This window comes from Littorina saxatilis, linkage group LG16, assembly GCF_037325665.1.
Source record: "Littorina saxatilis isolate snail1 linkage group LG16, US_GU_Lsax_2.0, whole genome shotgun sequence".
Lineage (NCBI taxonomy): Eukaryota > Metazoa > Mollusca > Gastropoda > Littorinimorpha > Littorinidae > Littorina > Littorina saxatilis.
The window spans coordinates 13693924-13715402 of NC_090260.1; the positions used below are offsets into that span (position 1 = coordinate 13693924).

The window sequence follows — 21479 nt, forward strand, 5'->3', positions numbered from 1 at the left end:
CGGTCATGACAAGAGAACGTGTCCGTTTCTGTTAGCTAGGTCAGGTGTTGAGGAGAAGCATGAAGTGTCAGGGAATGCAGCTGTTGCAGAGATCGTTTCTCCAGTTACACAGGTTGTTGGAAGTTTGCAGTTGGAACATGGTTGTATCAATGACAGTGCATGTTCAGTTCTTCGAGACACAGGTTCTACGGTTTGTGGAGTTCGTAGTCGTTTGGTGTAAAAAGATCAGTTTGTAGGTGGAACTGTCACCTGTAAAACGTTTGGTGGGGAAGTACTTACGTATCCTCAGGCGAAAGTTGTGGTTGAGTCGCCTTATATTTCGGGAGAGCTGGTTTGTTGTGTCCTGAATGACCCTGTGGCTGATCTTATCATCGGCAACATTCCGGGAATTTCAGAGGCTGCAGAGTGTTCTCCTGTTGTTGAGGTAGTTGAAGCTGTTACTGATCGTGTGCAGGAAAAGGGAAGAGATCTTCATCGTAAACCTTTGGTTCAGGTACCTGAGGACTTGACAATCATGCGTCATATGCTCAGTCACTTACAGGCAGATGTTGGCAGATTGAAATTATTGTCACGTTCAGATCACGACCAGTTTGTTCCGTAGTGGAATGCGATATGAAAATTGTATTGCAGTGAAGTAGTTACCCTCATTCAGATGTTATCATAAAGAAAAAATAACCTCGGTCGGTCATTTTTTTCTGGGAGGAGGGGGTAATGTGGCAAATGGATTTGTACATAATTCAGTATTAAAAGTATTGAATAAATGTGTACAGTTTAGCTTGCCATACTTTTAGTTAGGTTGTAAGGTTGTAGTGTCACCTGTTGAAATAGTGAGCTGATTTTTGTGTACTGTATTGTCATTGGCTACTATTGACCAATGAGAGAGGAGATTGCTAACAGGAGGAAGCCATTTTAGATTGTGAAGGGTAGAACATTACAGACAGTTGAAGAGAACAGACGTGTCTCTGAATGTCTCCACGTTTGGGTTGTAATGTTGCTCACCAAACATTGAGGTCGAATGCTGTACGACTCGTGTTGTGGAAGAATCATGTGTGATTCTATGCTGTGAATATACAGGTATTTATTGAATTGTATTTTGCTCAGCAATATTGACCTGTGAAATGACTGTCCCACGACCTCCCGATCACGGGGCGGACGCCTTACCACTAGGCCAACCGTGCCGGTCGCTGTGGGGTGTTTGCTTTGGCATTTCTTGCAGGTGTGATGGTTTTTACAGTCTTTCGCATGATGACCTGTTCGCAAACACCTGAAACACCGTCGCTGCTCCATAACGAAAGTTCTTCAGCAGGCCTTGCTTGAAAGGTTTGACAGTTTGGTAGAAAATGGTTGGTCTGTTTGCAAAAGACACACAACTTGCGAGTAGGTTGTGAGTCGACATCTGGAGTATTTTGTGTGTGGTTCACCTGCTGATCTGCAGTCGTTGCCATGCTTACGGCTGTACGGTTAGGTCCTTTGTACTTGGTAGGATGCGATGGTTTGGTCTCTGCTTTGTCCTCTTTTAGAGCTTGTAGAGAGCACACTGGCCTAGTCGCGACTTTGGCCTGTGAGGCGAGGAACTGGGTGAAACAATGGAAGTTTGTGTAACTACGGCCGTCTGTATCATGTTGTGCTACCACGTTTCCCCACTTTGTGATGATCCAGTCTGGTAGCTTCTGTAGCAGCTTCTTATTCTCTTCTTCATCATCAAGATGCTTGAGACCCGGGATGTGGGGTGAGGCGTTATCTACGGTGACGAGGAAGTCTGAAAATCTTCGCAGATCGTTGTACTCTCTTCCTCCCACCTTTGGCCAGTTGTTGAGCTTCTTTCTGAAGGCATTCAGTATCACAGATGGATGCCCATAGCGTTCGTTCAGCGTTCTCCATGCGTCGTCGTATGCTTCAGTGTCGAACCTGAAGAATGCTCCCTCGATGCATTCATACGCTTCTCCAGCGGTGTAGCGCTCAAGCAGGGCCAGCTTCTCCGCGTATGAAATGTGCGTGTAACCAATCAAGCCCTCGAATGATCGCCTCCACTTGACGAACTGAAGTGGGTCACCAGTGAAAGTAGACGGCTCACATGGTGGCAAGCGACTGTAACTGACGTGAGCGCAAGGCGGCAGACGGTTGTCGTTGACGAGAGTCTGGTTATGGGTGGTCACATTATCCTCATGGGCTCTCTGACGGACGTTGGGTCTTGCTTCTGGGTGCCCCAGCTCATCATAAGCTTTGATCATACCCACTTGCAACACTGCTAAAAGCTGGAGCCACCTGCAGCAGATTGCGCACGAGTTACCTCCCCTACTCAACTGTGAACCTGGCGTTCTCATCGGGTTCAACTGTTCTCATGCGTTCCTGCCCAGGCAATACATAGTCGGTGGTGACTCGGAGCCGTTTGCAGTGAAGACAGATTTAGGATGGGGCATTGTTGGGAAAACCTCGCCGACGTCACAAGGTTCCTCATCTGAGAACGAAAGCGTCCGCAATCGTGTCACAACCAAAGAACTCCCAGTCATCAAACCAAAGGACGTATGTCGTGTATTGGAAAGAGACTTTGAGCAGGACGGAAAAGAAGGCAAGCCCACTTCACAAGAAGATGAGTTGTTCATGAACATTCTCAACGCAAACGTTGCAAGAGACCGTGACGGACACCTACAGATGCCGCTTCCCTTCAAGAAAAAACCCGTTCTTCCAAACAACTACATACTGGCAGCCCAACGTTTGGAACACTTGAAGAGGAAGCTACAAAGAAACACAGAGTACTACAATGAGTACAACGAGTTCATGAACGACATCATAAGAAGAGGTGATGCAGAAGAAGCCAAAGAAACCACAGGCCAAGAATGGTATATACCACATCATGGTGTTTTCCATCCCCAGAAGAAGAATAACTCAGAGTTGTCTTTGACTGTTCTGCAAAGTTCAACAACACGTGCCTCAACGACCATCTACTTGTCGGCCCAAACCTCATCAACAACTTGGTGGGCATCCTCAGTCGATTTCGACAGCACTCGAACCCACGACCTCCAGATCACGGGGCGGACGCCTTCCCACTAGGCCAACTGTGCCGGTTCTCAATCAACGTACAAGTGAGTACTGTTTTTCCCCGATCTTAATAAGTCAAGTCAAAATTCTGATACCATTACTCATTAGGTTTGAGGTTTGTTATTGGTACCTTCAGTTAAGACCACAGAAGTTTGGTTCTTTCTACAATTATATGAAGGTCTGGATAGTTCACTGAGTTTCAAGAGGATGATATATATGTAACATTTATATTATATATTATTATTAAAGCAGTCTTTTTTTTCCTGTGCATAATCATGTAGCTTGTCACACTAAGTTGACACACAATGACACATTTACAAACAATTCTAGTTCAAAACTGTCAAACGTCGCCTCTTGCGACATTCTTCCCCCTAACCCGCGGGGGGTAAATATAATAATGCCTATTGGTTTTGTTATTATATTTTGTTCTTTTCTTTCTTTATTTGGTGTTTAACGTCGTTTTCAACCATTCAAGGTTATATCGCGACGGATTATATTTTGTATCTGTATTACATGTATAAATACTTTATGTACATCCAACAATAATACATGTACGTACCAGTACATTTATTTGTGCAATAAGTTATTGATGTTGTTTCAGATCTGGAATTGAAGGCAAGGCTGAAACAGCGCTATTAATAGCGCTGGGCGAAGCGCTGTTGTTGCAATGGAAAGCCGTTTGGCTCATAACTATTACAGCTGTAATTTAAAATAAATACACCTGTATTTAATAATAAATACACCTGTATTTATTTCTTAAACATATACAATAAGTATATATTATTAATAACAGGTGGTTTTTTTATTAATTACAGGTGTATTTTTTTAATTAAATACAGGTGTATTTATTATAAATTACAGGTGTATTTATTTTTAAATACAGGTGTACTTATGATTAAATACAGGTGTATTTATGATTAAATACAGGTGTATTTATTATAAAATACAGGTGTAATTAATAATAAATACACCTGTTCTTTCTTTCCTTATTTGGTGTTTAACGTCGTTTTCAACCACGAAGGTTATATCGCGACGGGGGAAGGGGGGAGATGGGATAGAGCCACTTGTCAATTGTTTCTACTGTGGCAAGCGGGGCCACGTGAAAAAGGACTGCCATAAGCGACAGTCTGACCAGAAGGGCGTACATTTTGTTGGCAGTGAAGAGTTCAGGGACGTCACGAGCACTTGTACTATTCCACAACTCTGCGTTCCGTGCTCCAGGAAACACTTCCAGCCGCATTGCAACGTCTACGTCAACGGAGTGAAAGGCGAGGGTCTGCGAGACACTGGGGCAGACATGATAGTGGTTCGAGCGAGTCTAGTTCCGGCTATGGCCTACACAGGAGACAGTATCAGAGTGAGAATGGCCGAGGCATCTCACGCTTATGACTTGAACACGGCCGTGATCAAGGTCGTAACACCGTTGTTCACGGGGACCATTGTGGCCGTCGTCATGGACGATCCTCCATGCGACCTGCTTATAGGGAACCGTGTTCAGTTTGTTGACGGCGTCATCAGGGAGGTTCCCGTTTATCGGTCTCCCGACCTCATTTCAGTGCTCACGCGGGCACAGGCGGAGCGAGAGAACAAACCTCTCAAACCCCTACCTGCTGCACGAGCTGCCCTGGGGAACGTGACCCCCGCGCTTCTCGCGAAGGCTCAGGAATCTGACCTGACACTAGCAACTCCTCGGGAGCACGCGAGGTCGGGAAAGGTGAAGCTGAGCGGGAAGCATGGGAAGTCAAAGTTCCTCAGGGAGAAGAAGTTGCTTTACCGCGAGTACAGCAACAGAGAAGGATCTTTCAAACAGGTTGTTGTGCCTCGCGAGGGTGTCATGGCAACGGCACACGACTCAATTCTTGGAGGTCATCTTGGCACCAAGAAGACCACGGACCGTGTGTGGCGCCACTTTTATTGGCCAGGCATATGTACAGATATCCGACGGTTCTGTGCGTCATGCGACAAGTGCCAGAAGGTGGTTGCCAAGGGAGGGGCTGAAGCAGAAGGAAGATAAGTATGCCAGATTCATGATCAACGTGTGTGACCTGGTTATAAATCACAAATCAAAAGGACAGAGCAAGAAATGCACTCTCTGGTGTCCAGGTACAGGCACATGCAGGCCATCAATGAGCTGCAGCAAGCAGCTTGCCAGGAATTGCATTGGTTCAGAAGGTGAGGATTTGCTCCCTCCAAGGAGTTTGAATCGAGCACCACATCAAATGAGAACAAATCCACTGCATCAAAGCCAATCCCGAAGCCTCAAAGTGAAACAACAAAGTCCAACTTCGGACACCCGTCTGTCTTTTCAGACCAAGACTCCTTGAGAGTTAAAACTGCTTGTAAATTTCTCATACTGCAAGGAAGTAAGAAACACATCACTGTTTGTTTGTTTGCTTGAAAAATCTCTGGTGTTTGTTTGTTTGTTTGCTTAACGCCCAGCCGACCACAAAGGGCCATATCAGGGCGGTGCTGCTTTGACATTTAACGTGCGCCACACAAAAGACAGAAATCGCGGCAAAGGCTTCATGTCTCACCCATGCAGTCACATTATTCTGACACCGGACCAACCAGTCCTAGCACTAACCCCATAATGCCAGACGCCAGGCGGAGCAGCCACTAGTTTGCCAATTTTAAGGCCTTAGGTATGACCCGGCCGGGGTTCGAACCCACGACCTCCCGATCACGGGGCGGTTGGTTTTTGGTTTTTGGGGTTTAATGTCTCTTCAGCAGATGCTAGCTGCTATTCGAGACCGATGCAGTTATTTTCTTTTCCCTTCATATGGCAAGTTCTACGTTTCAGACTATTTACATTCAAATCTATCACTGTAAAAGAAGGTTCTAAAAATTATTAGTTTTCACTTCTGGTACTTTAAATCTTGTAAAAAATCTTGATCTCTTTTAAAAAGTTAAAAATCTTGTCCGGGGGAACATCCCGGAATAAAACCTTCAGTGTTTCCGCATTGTAGTGTTTGTCTCGAAATTCTTGAACGTCTACACATTTTGTGAGAACATGTTCTAATGTCCATGGTTCGTCACATCCAAAACAGTATGGTGGATCTTCACCTTTCAGCAGATACGAATGTGTAATGTGACTGTGCCCAATGTGTAAGCGACAGAGAACTGTCTCTTCTTTCCTGTTGAGGCGACATTGGGGTAGGCTGTCCGACAGCTGGGGGACGATCTTATGAAGTTTATTTTCTTCACATTCGTCCCATTCACTCTGCCATAGGTACTTTATGTACATGTTGGTGCGAGTTCTGAAATCTGAATGCTTTGTATGTTTGTCAGTGACGAGTCTTTCTCTGGCTTCTTTAGCAGCTTGATCAGCTGCAGAGTTGCCTCTAATTCCAACATGGGATGGCACCCATGCAAACACAATCCTTTTGCCTTCTTCAATCAGAGATGCATGTAGCTCTTGGATTTCGACCAACAGTGGGTGATCTAGCTGAGTTCTCTTCACGGCGGTAAGAGCCGATAGGGAATCCGACAGAATCAGGAAGTCTTTCTTTTTTGACTGATATACCTGTTTCAGAGCTAGCTGTAAAGCTTTCAACTCTGCAGAAAATACAGAACTGTCATCCGGAAGACGGGCCGAAAAGGCCCTATCGAGTTTAGGACCAGTGACAGAAGCTGATGCCACTTTACTTTCAGCTTTGGACCCATCAGTGTATATTCGTTGATGGGAAGGAAACTCGGTACAGAACTGGCTAAAACACTGTTTAAAAATCAAATCATTTGTCTCTGACTTCTTTAACCTTGTCAGATCGAGTCGAACAACTGGATCTGGCAATGTCCATGGAGGTGTTTCTGTCCATCGATTTTCACTAACATGATCGAGTTTTATCTTTGATTCGGCCAGATGTGACTGAATCCGAGAAGACAGAGGTGCTCGATCATTTGGGTGACTTTCAAAAAATTCAGAGCATTGTGGTTGAAATACGCATTGGTAGGCTGGATTTGTAGGCATAGCTTTCAGTTTCAACACATAATTTAGGGTGAGTTTCAGGCGTCGCAGCCTCAGAGAGGGTTCTTTGGCCTCAAAATATAAGGACTGTACTGGAGACGTCCTGAAAGCTCCCAGACAAAGACGTATACCCTGGTGGTGTATTGTGTCTAATAGCCTTAGGTTGGATTTTGCGGCTCCACCATAGACGACACAACCATAGTCCAACTTGGATCGGATTAAAGCACGGTAAAGTCTGAGTAGGACTGTGCGGTCAGCACCCCAGTCCGTATGAGAAACCACTTTCAATACATCCAGAGCTTTCAGACATGATGTTCTCAGATACTGGATATGTTTAAGGAATGTTAGTCGACGGTCAAAGGTCAGTCCTAGGAATTTAAATTCTTCAACAACCTTGACAGGATTACCATTCAGGACCAGAGAGGGTTCTGGCATGGCTCCCCTTTGTTTGCAAAGATGCATACAGACAGTTTTGCTGGTGGAAAATTTGAAACCGTTCTCTGTTACCCATTTTTGCACCTTGTCTATACATAATTGAAGCTGCCTTTCCACTCTATGTAGGGATTTGCCACGCACACAAAGTGCAAAGTCATCAACAAACAAGGATGACTCGGATCCTTTCAGTACTGCCTTTACTATGTTATTGATTTTGATGTTGAACAACATGGGTGATAGAATGCTTCCTTGGGGAACACCCATCTCTTGTTGACAGAACTCTGATAGGTTGGGACCGACCCGTACTGTAAAAAATCGATTACTTAGAAATCCTTCCACAAAAACAGGGAGACCTCCACGAAAACCCATTTCATGCAAATCAGCTAAAATACCGTGTTTCCAGGTCGTGTCGTAAGCCTTCTCGAGGTCAAAAAATATAGCTAGTACATGTTCAGATCTCGCAAAGGCCTCTCGAACGAAGGTCTCAAAACGTACCAAATGATCAGTGGTGCTGTGTCCCTTTCGGAAGCCACATTGCACATCACTTAAGAGGTTTTGTTTTTCTAGGTACCACACCATCCTAGCGTTGACCAATCTCTCCATGGTTTTACACAGACAGCTGGTCAAGGCTATCGGACGGTAGTTGCTGGGGTTTGTATGATCTTTACCTGGTTTTGGAATGGGGACAATCATCGCTTCTTGCCATGAAGGTGGAAAGGATCCACTCTCCCATATGTGGTTAAAAACCTTCAGCAAGACCAGAAGACAACTTTCTGGTAGGTGTGTGAGGAACTGATAATGTATTCCGTCCAGCCCCGTTGCTGAGTTGTTGCATTTTTGTAAGGCTTGTTTGAGTTCAGTTATACTGAACAACTTGTTGTAGTTCTCCTCATTCTGAGATGAGAAGTTTATGGGTTTACGTTCTTGGGTGGCTTTGATTTTTTGAAAATCTGTGCAGTAATTTTCTGTTGATGAGTTTTTTTCCATTGTTGAAGCCAGAACGTTTGCTACTTCATTCTTTTGGGTTATAAGGGATCCATTTACCACAAGGTGGTTAATTGATGCAGATCCTTTTTTCCCTTTGATTTTACGAATAGCATTCCAAACTTTACTTGATGATACCTTAGAGTTTAAGTTTGAGCAAAAAGACCTCCAGGATGTTCTTTTAGAATGTTTTATGACAGTGCGACTCTTAGCGCGAAATCTGAAGAAAGTCAACTTCTTGCTAAGGGTCGGGCATCTGTAGAACCTGTGTAGACTTCTCTTTCGCTCAGATCGGGCTTCTTGGCATTCTTTATTAAACCATGGCACTTTAATGCGGTTGTTTGAAGATGTTTTTGGGATGTACTCAGTGGCAATGTCTTGTAGAGTGTTTGTAAAAATAGATGATGGGTCGTCACTTCCATCAAAGACAGTGTCTTCTGTGAGTTGGACAGAACATTCGGCAGTAAAAGACAGCCAGTTTGCCTTGTTCAGGTTCCATCTCTGGGGGGAAGCTTCTTCCAATCCATCTATTTGAGACATCAAGATAGGGAAATGATCGCTACCACATGTGTCATCATAGACTTTAAATTCAAAGTCTAGAACAAGAGAGGTGTCGCAAATAACTAGATCTAGTATGGACTTGCATCCTGTTGCTGGATGGAGATATGTTGGTACTCCATCGTTTAAAACGCATAGATTACGATTGTCTAAAAAATCTTCTAGAATTCGTCCTCTCGTACTTAGAGAGTTGCTGCCCCATAAAGGGGAATGAGCGTTAAAATCTCCCATTAAAACAAAGGGAGCTGGAAGCTGATCAATAAGATTTTCAAGATCGTGCTTCGTGTAACATTTTGATGGTGACAGATATACACTGCAGAGAGTGATGGTTTTATCTAATGTCACTCGTGCTGCGACGGCTTGAATGTTTGTACATAGGTTGATCTCACTACAAAGTACACTTTTCTTAATCAAAAGAGCAACTCCCCCAGACGTGTTATTGTCTGAATGGTTTCTAAAAACATTGTATCCAGATACATTAAAATCTTTGTTTGGTTTCAGCATTGTTTCCTGTAATGCTGTAGCAACAGGATGAAATTTGTGTAAAAGTAGACATAATTCTTCATAGTTAGCTTGGACCCCTCTACAATTCCATTGAATAAAATTGGCTATGTTTGTTTAGTTTTAAGAAGTTTCTGCCTCCATACCCTCTTCGTCGGATAAACTCCCAAAATGATTGTATAGTGTGATGGGATTTTTCTCCATTTTTGGGGTGCGAGGCGATCTTTGGGGCAGAGTAACTTTTCCCTTGTCCGGAGGTGTTCGTGGTGTGGATTGAGTAAGGTCCACTACCTCCACTACCTCGACGGCCCCCTTCCTGTGAGTTGCCCTGTGAACGGGCTTCTGGGTTGGGGTGGTGAAGCGAACCTCACCAGGAGACCCCATAGGGTCCTCAATTGGGGTGGTGAAGCGAACCTCACCAGGAGCCCCCACAGGGTCTCCAGTTGGGGCGGTGAAGCAAACCTCACCAGGAGACCCCATAGAGTCTCCAGTGGGGATAGCCCCACCTGTGCTTTCATCTGTCTGTGTACAAATACTTTTGTTTCTTGTGGGCTCTGTCCTTTTCAACATGGACGGGCCTGCCTGGACACCCACAGACCTATATGAAATACTGGTCTGGGTGGGTGTTGACTTTGTTGCAGGTCTTTGACTGACTGCTGCCGCAAAACTTTTCTGGAAGGAAAAAACATTAGTTTTTTCAACCTCCTTCCTGGCGTCTGAGAAAGACATCTTTTTCTCCGTTTTTGTTTTTTGAATGGCCTGTTCAAACTTGTATTTTGGACATTCTCTGGAGGACGGGGAATGGTTTCCCTTACAGTTTGTGCAGGTGGGTGGTGATGTGCAGGGACCTTCGTGAGGATCTCCGCCACACCTCTCGCACACTGCCTTCTGTTTACATCCAGCCTTTGAATGTCCAAATCTTTGGCATTGGAAACATCTCATTGGTGATGGAATATACAAAGTCACTCTTATTTGAACAAATCCCACTTTTATTTTCTCAGGGATGGTTGGTGTACAAAAAGTGACGAAAAGGGTGTTGGTGGGTACTCTGATATCGCCCTTCCTGATCAGCACCCGGTACACATCAATGACACCTTGATCCTTTAGGCCTTCTTTTATTTCAGCCTCACTGAGGCCCTCCAGCTCTCGGCATCGGATGACTCCTTTGCTGGTGTTCAGGCCTCTGTGAGGACTGACCTTGACCGGTCTATCAACAAATTTCTGACCATTCAGACGGAGAAGACCATCTGATGCCTTTTTTGAAGGACATTCAATCAGTAGAGAACCATTTCGAAGCCTCTTAATGTTGTCTATCGTTGATGATACTCCTGCAATAACCTTCTGTATCGCAAAAGGCGAAAGTTTGGAGATGGGCTGTGCCTCATCTGCTGTCTCAACAACAATGAAACGGGGCCAGGCCTCGCTGATGTTGTTCTTTGTTGCTCTGACTCGGACTTCATCGTCAGAGTCAGAGTCAACGCAGTATCTTCGTTTGTTCCTGTTTTGGGTGTTTGAAAAAAAAGAAGAAAAAGAAGAGGAAGCCATGTTTGAGGCCTTTATCTTCGTCGCATCTGATCCCCACCCACCACGGAGCCCAACAAGGGGACGCTTAGGTGGAGCGGTTATCCAACTCCCGAGCGCCAAGGATACAGATGGATATACGCAGCGATAAGAGGAAACATATGGTATCAATCTGTAATAGGAGATTTAACTCTTTCCAAGCGGAAACGGGTTAGGTAACAACTTGGCATAATGTTCGTCAACTCTTTCCAAGCAGAAACGGATTAGGTAACAACTTGGCATAGTGTTTGTCCCGACTACCGCCGCCCCCTCCTACCGCCGCTTGCTCCTTTAGCCAAAGGTCCGATGCAATATGCTCAAGACATATACCCAGACTTGACCAGCCGATTGATTGAAGCGGGTAAGCCTTTTTCAACCTCCTGTCTTAGATAAAGACTGGGCCAAAATGATGTGTTGGCGCTACAAAGTCGCAACTAAGTAAACCCCTCAATCATCAGGTCACCAGCCCAAACCGGTACAGGTCGCAGCGCACGGCAAACACGCTGGGTCTTAAGAAGACCACAGAGAAATAAGGATGTGGAAAAGAAGACTTTTGGGAAGTGAAATAAAGGTGACGGATCCAGTCAGGTAGAAATAAGACAAGAAAGGAATCAGAAAACTGCAGGGAATAGTAGGGAGAGTTTTTTGGAGGGAAATATAGGTGAAAGGACTGGTAAGGCAGAAATAAGACAAAAGAAGAGAAGTAAAGGGGTGGGGTAGCTTAGTGGAAACACTCCCGCCGCGTGAAGGCGACCCCATGGGAGCATCACGGGGCGGAGTGTCAACAATTCTGGAGCTACAAACAGAATACATGTAATGAAAACGAAGAGTTGATAGAATGTGGGGAATGAAAGTGACTGTGATGGGATCATAGATCGCATGCTGTTAGTTGAGTAAGCTGGCGATGAAACATTTGTTTTCCACCAAAGGTCTAATCAAGTTAAAGAAAGTGGATTTTCAGTCTTATACAGTCCCATGTCCGGCCTTAAAAGGAAGGTCCACCATGTTGGCACTTATATTTTGAGAGAAAAACTTATTATGATTCAAATAACTTCAAGTGTGTTTTTCCATCGGTTCAAATTTTCCAAGTTTTTGGATACATGTATTTGACAGATTATTTGAAAGGGAGGGGGAGCATGAAAATGTAAATAAGCGAAACTAATGAAGATAAATGAATAGATGTGAAAAAGTATCTTTGCGCAGATTTTTTTTTTTCATCAGCAAATTATTTCCTTTACAAAACCGATCAATCAGAACTGACACATCGCCAAGTCCTGCAAATTATTGGTTACCCACATGTGTCTGGCATGAGGGCGTGGCTGGAAGATCGGCAGCTGACGTCACAAGTGCTAAGAGGCTGCTAACAAACATCTTGGTGGGACGGCTGAACAGGTTGTAATTTGGGTGGACAATTGTACAGCCCACAATAAGAACTGGATGCTGTTTTTAATTCTAGCTCTCCTTGTAAACTCAGACAAAACAACTGTCAAGGAAGTCGAACTTCGATTCTTGGAGAAAGGTCACACATTCATGGCTGCAGATTCTGCCCACGCCGCAGTGCAGAAGTCCATGTCGCACACGCATGTCCTAAACAACTTCCAGGACTTGATCGACAGCATAGAGTAAGCATCAGCCATCTCCCCGAAAGTTTATGAAATGGGATGCAACGATTTCAGAGACTGGGACAACGCTGTGTCGCTAAAGATAGAAGCACGTGAAACACAGGCCACTGCTGAGCACTGTGGGGATGGTCCAGTTGAGGTAGTTGTTGCTTTTTGGGTAGAGCGGACCATATAGGCCAAATCAGTATGGTTCAGTTTTCAACAACGAAGGTTATATCGCGACGAGGAAAGGGTAGGAGATGGGATAGAGCCACTTGTTAATTGTTTCTTGTTCACAAAAGCACTAATCAAAAACTTTTGTTTGTTTGTTTGCTTAACGCCCAGCCGACCACGAAGGGCCATATCAGGGCGGTGCTGCTTTGACATATAACGTGCGCCACACACAAGACAGAAGTCACAGCACAGGCTTCATGTCTCACCCAGTCACATTATTCTGACACCAGACCAACAAGTCCTAGCACTAACCCCATAATGCGCCAGACGCCAGGCGGAGCAGCCACTTGATTGCCAATTTTAAAATCTTTATATTATGACCCGGCCGGGGTTTGAACCTACGTCCTCCCGATCACGGGGCGGACGCCTTACCACTAGGCCACTGTGCCGGTTTCAATTGTTAGTTAGTTAGCTGTTGCTTTTCGGGTCCAGCGGACTTAACATTTCTTACATACTGCTTGACTAAAATCCTAAATGAACTATTTATTTGTGCTTTCTTTATAATTTTAGGGCTCCAAGGGATACATACGAGGGGATAAGGTTCTAAAAACTGCAGCAGATAGTGTGTCACCTTCCCTACAGCACAGCGACAGAATCAGGAGCACCAAACTCTATTGCGACAATGTCGCAGATTCCAGATATGACTTCGGCTGAGAGGGAGAATCTTGCATCCTATTTGGGACATCCTCTGCAGGTGCACCCCCACCACTATAAGCCCCCTTTGAGGACTTTGCAGACGGCCAAACTCGGTGCCAGAAAAAGTCCAGAAGCGTTTTTACTCCAAATCTCTGCCCTCATCAGCGGATAGTACCACTCAAAGCGAGCTCCCTCTGGCCTCTGAGCAGCTAGAGCAAGATGAAACCATCGCTCTAGAAAGTGAAACTCCGGCGTCTAAGAAAGACGTTACTCCCTCCCTAGCCCTGCGCGTGGCTTCGTTTCAAGCTGAAATGTACATTTTGTTGCGAGAAAAAAAAAATGTCCAATTGATTTTTTGTTCAGAACAAATGTCCTATCACTTTTGCATTGTCCAGGAAATGTGTCCTATGCCACCTGTCATGGATGTGAGCCCCTGGTCTTTATATCTAGGGAGTCTTTATACTGAGGGTCATTATAGAGGTGTTCCAATGTAGTTGCGAAATAACTATTTTTCTGTACAAGAAATATCATAAAGTAGGATACTCAATGATACATCAACACATTCATAAGTCTTTTTTCAATTCAGGCAGGCCAGAAATTGGATTACAATCTTTTGACTTTTACTTGTGGTTTCTGATTTCACAACCAATATATCAGACCATGTCATATTTGACCTTGGTTGCAATCTTCAATGACTAATTAATAATTATGTTTTGAAAATGTATTTGAATACAGGGGTGGCCAAATGTCAAAATCTCAACTCGCCAGCAGGGCTAGTAACTCTACAAATGTACTTGCGCAAAACATACCAAATATATCTCAATACATACAGGTTTAACTCTCCTACCGGGTGATGACGGGATGTTGTTTACTCGCCTGGCAGAATTTTTACTCGCCTGTTGCGATCGGGCAATGGATTTGGCTACCCCTGTGAATATATGCAGTGAGTGAAAGGTTCCATGTGGGAAATACCAGTCGTCCAGTGTCAATTAGTTCATCAGACTTTGCAATTTTTTTTGTTTTTTTTTACAGCTAGCTGGGACACCATTAAAATTCTGGAGAAGAAGTACCTGGAAAAGAGTGACATCAACACAACTGAAGACGAGTCTGACAGTAGAAAAAGGAAAAGAACGCCACGTGTGCTTTGGTAAGTCATCAGCATCCTGGATTCATTGTTGTATTATATAAGACCAAGAACAAAAAAACAAAACAAAAAAATACTCATGGACCCGACTGACCCTATGCTTTACATTTGACCTTAGGATTTCTTTCTTCATTTCCTCCGTGTCATGGAAAGCCTGGTGCGGAGGCTTTGTGAACTACACCCAGCGAATGGTTAGCTTCTGATTTACATTGGTATACAAATAAAAAGTGTTAGAAAATTGGCAGAATAAGCCTTTCCATATGTATTTAATCGTTCTTGCAACGCCATCTTTCTTTGGTTAATATTGTACAAATTTCCCGTAGTGCACAATTGTTTGTCCATTGTGTTTCAATCTTGCCGTTGTTGCCATTGCGTTTGTAATCACTTTTTTTAGCCTTTTAAGTTTTGTTTTATAAACATGTTAGTTAGCTGTTGCTTTTCGGGTCCAGCGGACCATAATAGGCCAAATCAGGACCCCTTTATAAACATGTATTTTAAGGGTAAACAAGCAAGCTACAAACAAGGACAGGCTGATGTTGGAGCAAGGATTACGCCTGTCACCACCACCCATGACATCAACAACTCCACTGCCATCAGCTAACCCACAACTCTGGACACTGTCTGAAAGCACAGCTGGACAGGCTAAGGTCAGGCATCGGCGGAAGCAACAGAAATAGCTTGCAACGTCAGAAAATCCAGTTCAAATTGCCTGCGCCCCTCAACATAGTGGCCCATTGTGTCTGCTTGTTCCCCAGGCAGATCCCAATGCTCCCCCTATGGTGCTTGCCCTACCTCCTGCATTTCTACCCCAGTATGCCCCTGCCACCTCTACTCCAATCCCTCCAGCTCTCTTTACCCCTCCCTCTGGCTTACAACAGACTCTCCCCTCAACTCACAGCCAGCCTCTTTACCCTCCCTCTGGCTTACAACAGACTCTCCCCTCAACTCACAGCCAGCCTCTTTACCCCTCCCTCTGGCTTACAACAGACTCTCCCCTCAACTCACAGCCAGCCTCTTTACCCCTCCCTCTGGCTTACAACAGACTCTCCCCTCAACTCACAGCCAGCCTCTTTACCCCTCCCTCTGGCTTACAACAGACTCTCCCCTCAACTCACAGCCAGCCTCTTTACCCCTCCCTCTGGCTTACAACAGACTCTCCCCTCAACTCACAGCCAGCCTCTTTACCCCTCCCTCTGGCTTACAACAGACTCTCCCCTCATCTCACAGCCAGCCTCTTTACCCCTCCCTCTGGCTTACAACAGACTCTCCCCTCAACTCACAGCCAGCCTCTTTACCCTTTCTCTGGCTTGCAACAGACTCTCCCCTCAACTCACTGCCAGCCTCTTTACCCCTCCCTCTGGCTTACAACAGACTCTCCCCTCAACTCACTGCCAGCCTCTTTACCCCTCCCTCTGGCTTACAACAGACTCTCCCCTCAACTCACAGCCAGCCTCTTTACCCTCCCTCTGGCTTACAACAGACTCTCCCCTCAACTCACAGCCAGCCTCTTTACCCCTCCCTCTGGCTTACAACAGACTCTCCCCTCAACTCACAGCCAGCCTCTTTACCCCTCCCTCTGGCTTACAACAGACTCTCCCCTCAACTCACAGCCAGCCTCTTTACCCCTCCATCTGGCTTACAACAGACTCTCCCCTCAACTCACAGCCAGCCTCTTTACCCCTCCCTCTGGCTTACAACAGACTCTCCCCTCAACTCACAGCCAGCCTCTTTACCCTCCCTCTGGCTTGCAACAGACTCTCCCCTCAACTCACAGCCAGCCTCTTTACCCCTCCCTCTGGCTTACAACAGACTCTCCCCTCAACTCACAGCAAGCCTCTTTACCCCTCCCTCTGGCTTACAACAGACTCTCCCCTCAACTCACAGCCAGCCTCTTTACCCCTCCCTCTGGCTTACAACAGACTCTCCCCTCAACTCACAGCCAGCCTCTTTACCCCTCCCTCTGGCTTACAACAGACTCTCCCCTCAACTCACAGCAAGCCTCTTTACCCCTCCCTCTGGCTTACAACAGACTCTCCCCTCAACTCACAGCCAGCCTCTTTACCCCTCCCTCTGGCTTACAACAGACTCTCCCCTCAACTCACAGCAAGCCTCTTTACCCCTCCCTCTGGCTTACAACAGACTCTCCCCTCAACTCACAGCAAGCCTCTTTACCCCTCCCTCTGGCTTACAACAGACTCTCCCCTCAACTCACAGCAAGCCTCTTTACCCCTCCCTCTGGCTTACAACACTCTCCCCTCAACTCACAGCCAGCCTCTTTACCCCTCCCTCTGGCTTACAACACTCTCCCCTCAACTCACAGCCAGCCTCTTTACCCCTCCCTCTGGCTTACAAGACTCTCCCCTCAACTCACAGCCAGCCTCTTTACCCCTCCCTCTGGCTTACAACAGACTCTCCCCTCAACTCACAGCCAGCCTCTTTACCCCTCCCTCTGGCTTACAACAGACTCTCCCCTCAACTCACAGCAAGCCTCTTTACCCCTCCCTCTGGCTTACAACAGACTCTCCCCTCAACTCACAGCCAGCCTCTTTACCCCTCCCTCTGGCTTACAACAGACTCTCCCCTCAACTCACAGCCAGCCTCTTTACCCCTCCCTCTGGCTTACAACAGACTCTCCCCTCAACTCACAGCCAGCCTCTTTACCCCTCCCTCTGGCTTACAACAGACTCTCCCCTCAACTCACAGCCAGCCTCTTTACCCTCCCTCTGGCTTACAACAGACTCTCCCCTCAACTCACAGCCAGCCTCTTTACCCCTCCCTCTGGCTTACAACACTCTCCCCTCAACTCACAGCCAGCCTCTTTACCCCTCCCTCTGGCTTACAACACTCTCCCCTCAACTCACAGCCAGCCTCTTTACCCTCCCTCTGGCTTACAACACTCTCCCCTCAACTCACAGCCAGCCTCCCCTGGTCTGGTTTTTGGGCGTGAGCCTAAAATCTCCATCCTTGAGTAATAAAGTTCGTTCGTTCGTTCCCCTCAACTCACAGCCAGCCTCTTTACCCCTCCCTCTGGCTTACAACACTCTCCCCTCAACTCACAGCCAGCCTCTTTACCCTCCCTCTGGCTTACAACAGACTCTCCCCTCAACTCACAGCCAGCCTCTTTACCCCTCCCTCTGGCTTACAACACTCTCCCCTCAACTCACAGCCAGCCTCTTTACCCTCCCTCTGGCTTACAACACTCTCCCCTCAACTCACAGCCAGCCTCCCCTGGTCTGGTTTTTGGGCGTGAGCCTAAAATCTCCATCCTTGAGTAATAAAGTTCGTTCGTTCGTTCCCCTCAACTCACAGCCAGCCTCTTTACCCCTCCCTCTGGCTTACAACACTCTCCCCTCAACTCACAGCCAGCCTCTTTACCCTCCCTCTGGCTTACAACAGACTCTCCCCTCAACTCACAGCCAGCCTCTTTACCCCTCCCTCTGGCTTACAACACTCTCCCCTCAACTCACAGCCAGCCTCTTTACCCCTCCCTCTGGCTTGCAACAGACTCTCCCCTCAACTCACAGCCAGCCTCTTTACCCCTCCCTCTGGCTTACAACAGACTCTCCCCTCAACTCACAGCCAGCCTCTTTACCCCTCCCTCTGGCTTGCAACAGACTCTCCCCTCAACTCACAGCCAGCCTCTTTACCCCTCCCTCTGGCTTGCAACAGACTCTCCCCTCAACTCACAGCCAGCCTCTTTACCCTCCCTCTGGCTTGCAACAGACTCTCCCCTCAACTCACAGCCAGCCTCTTTACCCTCCCTCTGGCTTGCAACAGACTCTCCCCTCAACTCACAGCCAGCCTCTTTACCCCTCACTCTGGCTTGCAACAGACTCTCCCCTCAACTCACAGCCAGCCTCTTTACCCCTCCCTCTGGCTTACAACAGACTCTCCCCTCAACTCACAGCCAGCCTCTTTACCCTCCCTCTGGCTTACAACAGACTCTCCCCTCAACTCACAGCCAGCCTCTTTACCCTCCGGCTTACAACAGACTCTCCCCTCAACTCACAGCCAGCCTCTTTACCCCTCCCTCTGGCTTGCAACAGACTCTCCCCTCAACTCACAGCAAGCCTCTTTACCCCTCCCTCTGGCTTACAACAGACTCTCCCCTCAACTCACAGCCAGCCTCTTTACCCCTCCCTCTGGCTTACAACAGACTCCCCCCTCAACTCACAGCCAGCCTCTTTCAAAGACCCAGGAGTGGAGAAACAAGAAGAGACAGGGATTGGACCAGCATGGTCAAGCTACTGAGAGGAAGAGACAGGGATTGGACCTGCATGGTCAAGCTACTGAGAGGAAGAGACAGGGATTGGACCAGCATGGTCAAGCTACTGAGAGGAAGAGACAGGGATTGGACCTGCATGGTCAAGCTACTGAGAGGAAGAGACAGGGATTGGACCTGCATGGTCAAGCTACTGAGAGGAAGAGACAGGGATTGGACCTGCATGGTCAAGCTACTGAGAGGAAGAGACAGGGATTGGACCTGCATGGTCAAGCTACTGAGAGGAAGAGACCGGGATTGGACCTGCATGGTCAAGCTACTGAGAGGAAGAGACAGGGATTGGACCTGCATGGTCAAGCTACTGAGAGGAAGAGACAGGGATTGGACCTGCATGGTCAAGCTACTGAGAGGAAGAGACAGGGATTGGACCAGCATGGTCAAGCTACCGAGAGGAAGAGACAGGGATTGGACCTGCATGGTCAAGCTACCGAGAGGAAGAGACAGGGATTGGACCTGCATGGTCAAGCTACTGAGAGGAAGAGACAGGGATTGGATCTGCATGGTCAAGCTACTGAGAGGAAGAGACCGGGATTGGACCTGCATGGTCAAGCTACTGAGAGGAAGAGACAGGGATTGGACCTGCATGGTCAAGCTACTGAGAGGAAGAGACAGGGATTGGACCTGCATGGTCAAGCTACTGAGAGGAAGAGACAGGGATTGGACCTGCATGGTCAAGCTACTGAGAGGAAGAGACAGGGATTGGACCTGCATGGTCAAGCTACTGAGAGGAAGAGACCGGGATTGGACCTGCATGGTCAAGCTACTGAGAGGAAGAGACCGGGATTGGATCTGCATGGTCAAGCTACTGAGAGGAAGAGACCGGGATTGGACCTGCATGGTCAAGCTACTGAGAGGAAGAGACCGGGATTGGACCTGCATGGTCAAGCTACTGAGAGGAAGAGACAGGGATTGGACCTGCATGGTCAAGCTACTGAGAGGAAGAGACAGGGATTGGACCTGCATGGTCAAGCTACTGAGAGGAAGAGACAGGGATTGGACCTGCATGGTCAAGCTACTGAGAGGAAGAGACAGGGATTGGACCTGCATGGTCAAGCTACTGAGAGGAAGATACAGGGATTGGACCTGCATGGTCAAGCTACTGAGAGGAAGAGACCGGGATTGGACCTGCATGGTCAAGCTACTGAGAGGAAGAGACAGGGATTGGACCTGCATGGTCAAGCTACTGAGAGGAAGAGACAGGGATTGGACCTGCATGGTCAAGCTACTGAGAGGAAGAGACAGGGATTGGACCTGCATGGTCAAGCTACTGAGAGGAAGAGACAGGGATTGGACCTGCATGGTCAAGCTACTGAGAGGAAGAGACAGGGATTGGACCAGCATGGTCAAGCTACTGAGAGGAAGAGACCGGGATTGGACCTGCATGGTCAAGCTACTGAGAGGAAGAGTCCGGGATTGGATCTGCATGGTCAAGCTACTGAGAGGAAGAGACCGGGATTGGACCTGCATGGTCAAGCTACTGAGAGGAAGAGACCGGGATTGGACCTGCATGGTCAAGCTACTGAGAGGAAGAGACAGGGATTGGACCTGCATGGTCAAGCTACTGAGAGGAAGAGACAGGGATTGGACCTGCATGGTCAAGCTACTGAGAGGAAGAGACAGGGATTGGACCTGCATGGTCAAGCTACTGAGAGGAAGAGACAGGGATTGGACCTGCATGGTCAAGCTACTGAGAGGAAGAGACAGGGATTGGACCTGCATGGTCAAGCTACTGAGAGGAAGAGACCGGGATTGGACCTGCATGGTCAAGCTACTGAGAGGAAGAGACAGGGATTGGACCTGCATGGTCAAGCTACTGAGAGGAAGAGACAGGGATTGGACCTGCATGGTCAAGCTACTGAGAGGAAGAGACAGGGATTGGACCTGCATGGTCAAGCTACTGAGAGGAAGAGACAGGGATTGGACCAGCATGGTCAAGCTACTGAGAGGAAGAGACAGGGATTGGACCTGCATGGTCAAGCTACTGAGAGGAAGAGACAGGGATTGGACCTGCATGGTCAAGCTACTGAGAGGAAGAGAAAAGTTTTTGACTGCAAGCGGTGTGGCAAAGAGCGCAGCAGCTCCAACCACAAGCAGTTCTAAGGCAAGTGGTGGTGCTCTGAGAAGTCAGGGATGCCTTATGATGCCGGGCTGGTGGAACAAAAACAATCAAGGACTGAGAGGAAAAAAAAACAAATAAGCTAAAAATCTTCCCACATTTAGTTGAAATGAGGAAGGCTGTCTGGGCAATTCTTTTTCACTATAGTTCTACAGATGCCGAACCAAATCATCATTTTTCCAAGGACACTTACACCCATACCTCCAGCCTACCAAAAGCAGTTTGTGATGAGAACAAACCCATATTTAAAGATTTGGCGAATACCCAACTTCTAAGAAAATGTGTTGAAGGCTATACACAAAATGCAAATGAGGCACTAAATGGTGTAATATGGAAATTCATGTGCCCTAAAACTGGGAATAATGGACTTACCACTGTCAACACTGCACTTGGCATAGGTGTGTCTCTGTTCAATGATGGTGCAT

The 21479-nt window shown here is 47.0% G+C and overlaps 1 protein-coding gene across 1 annotated transcript; it reads left to right on the plus strand.

Moving 5' to 3' along the window:
- The first annotated feature begins 2601 nt into the window (after positions 1-2601).
- Positions 2602-21038, plus strand: LOC138949867 (trichohyalin-like). Its single transcript, XM_070321651.1, has 6 exons — positions 2602-2840; positions 4261-4536; positions 5143-5211; positions 13613-13752; positions 14545-14659; positions 18833-21038. The coding sequence occupies exons 1-6, from the start codon at positions 2602-2604 to the stop codon at positions 21036-21038; spliced, it is 3045 nt and encodes a 1014-aa protein (XP_070177752.1).
- The last annotated feature ends 441 nt before the right edge of the window (positions 21039-21479 follow it).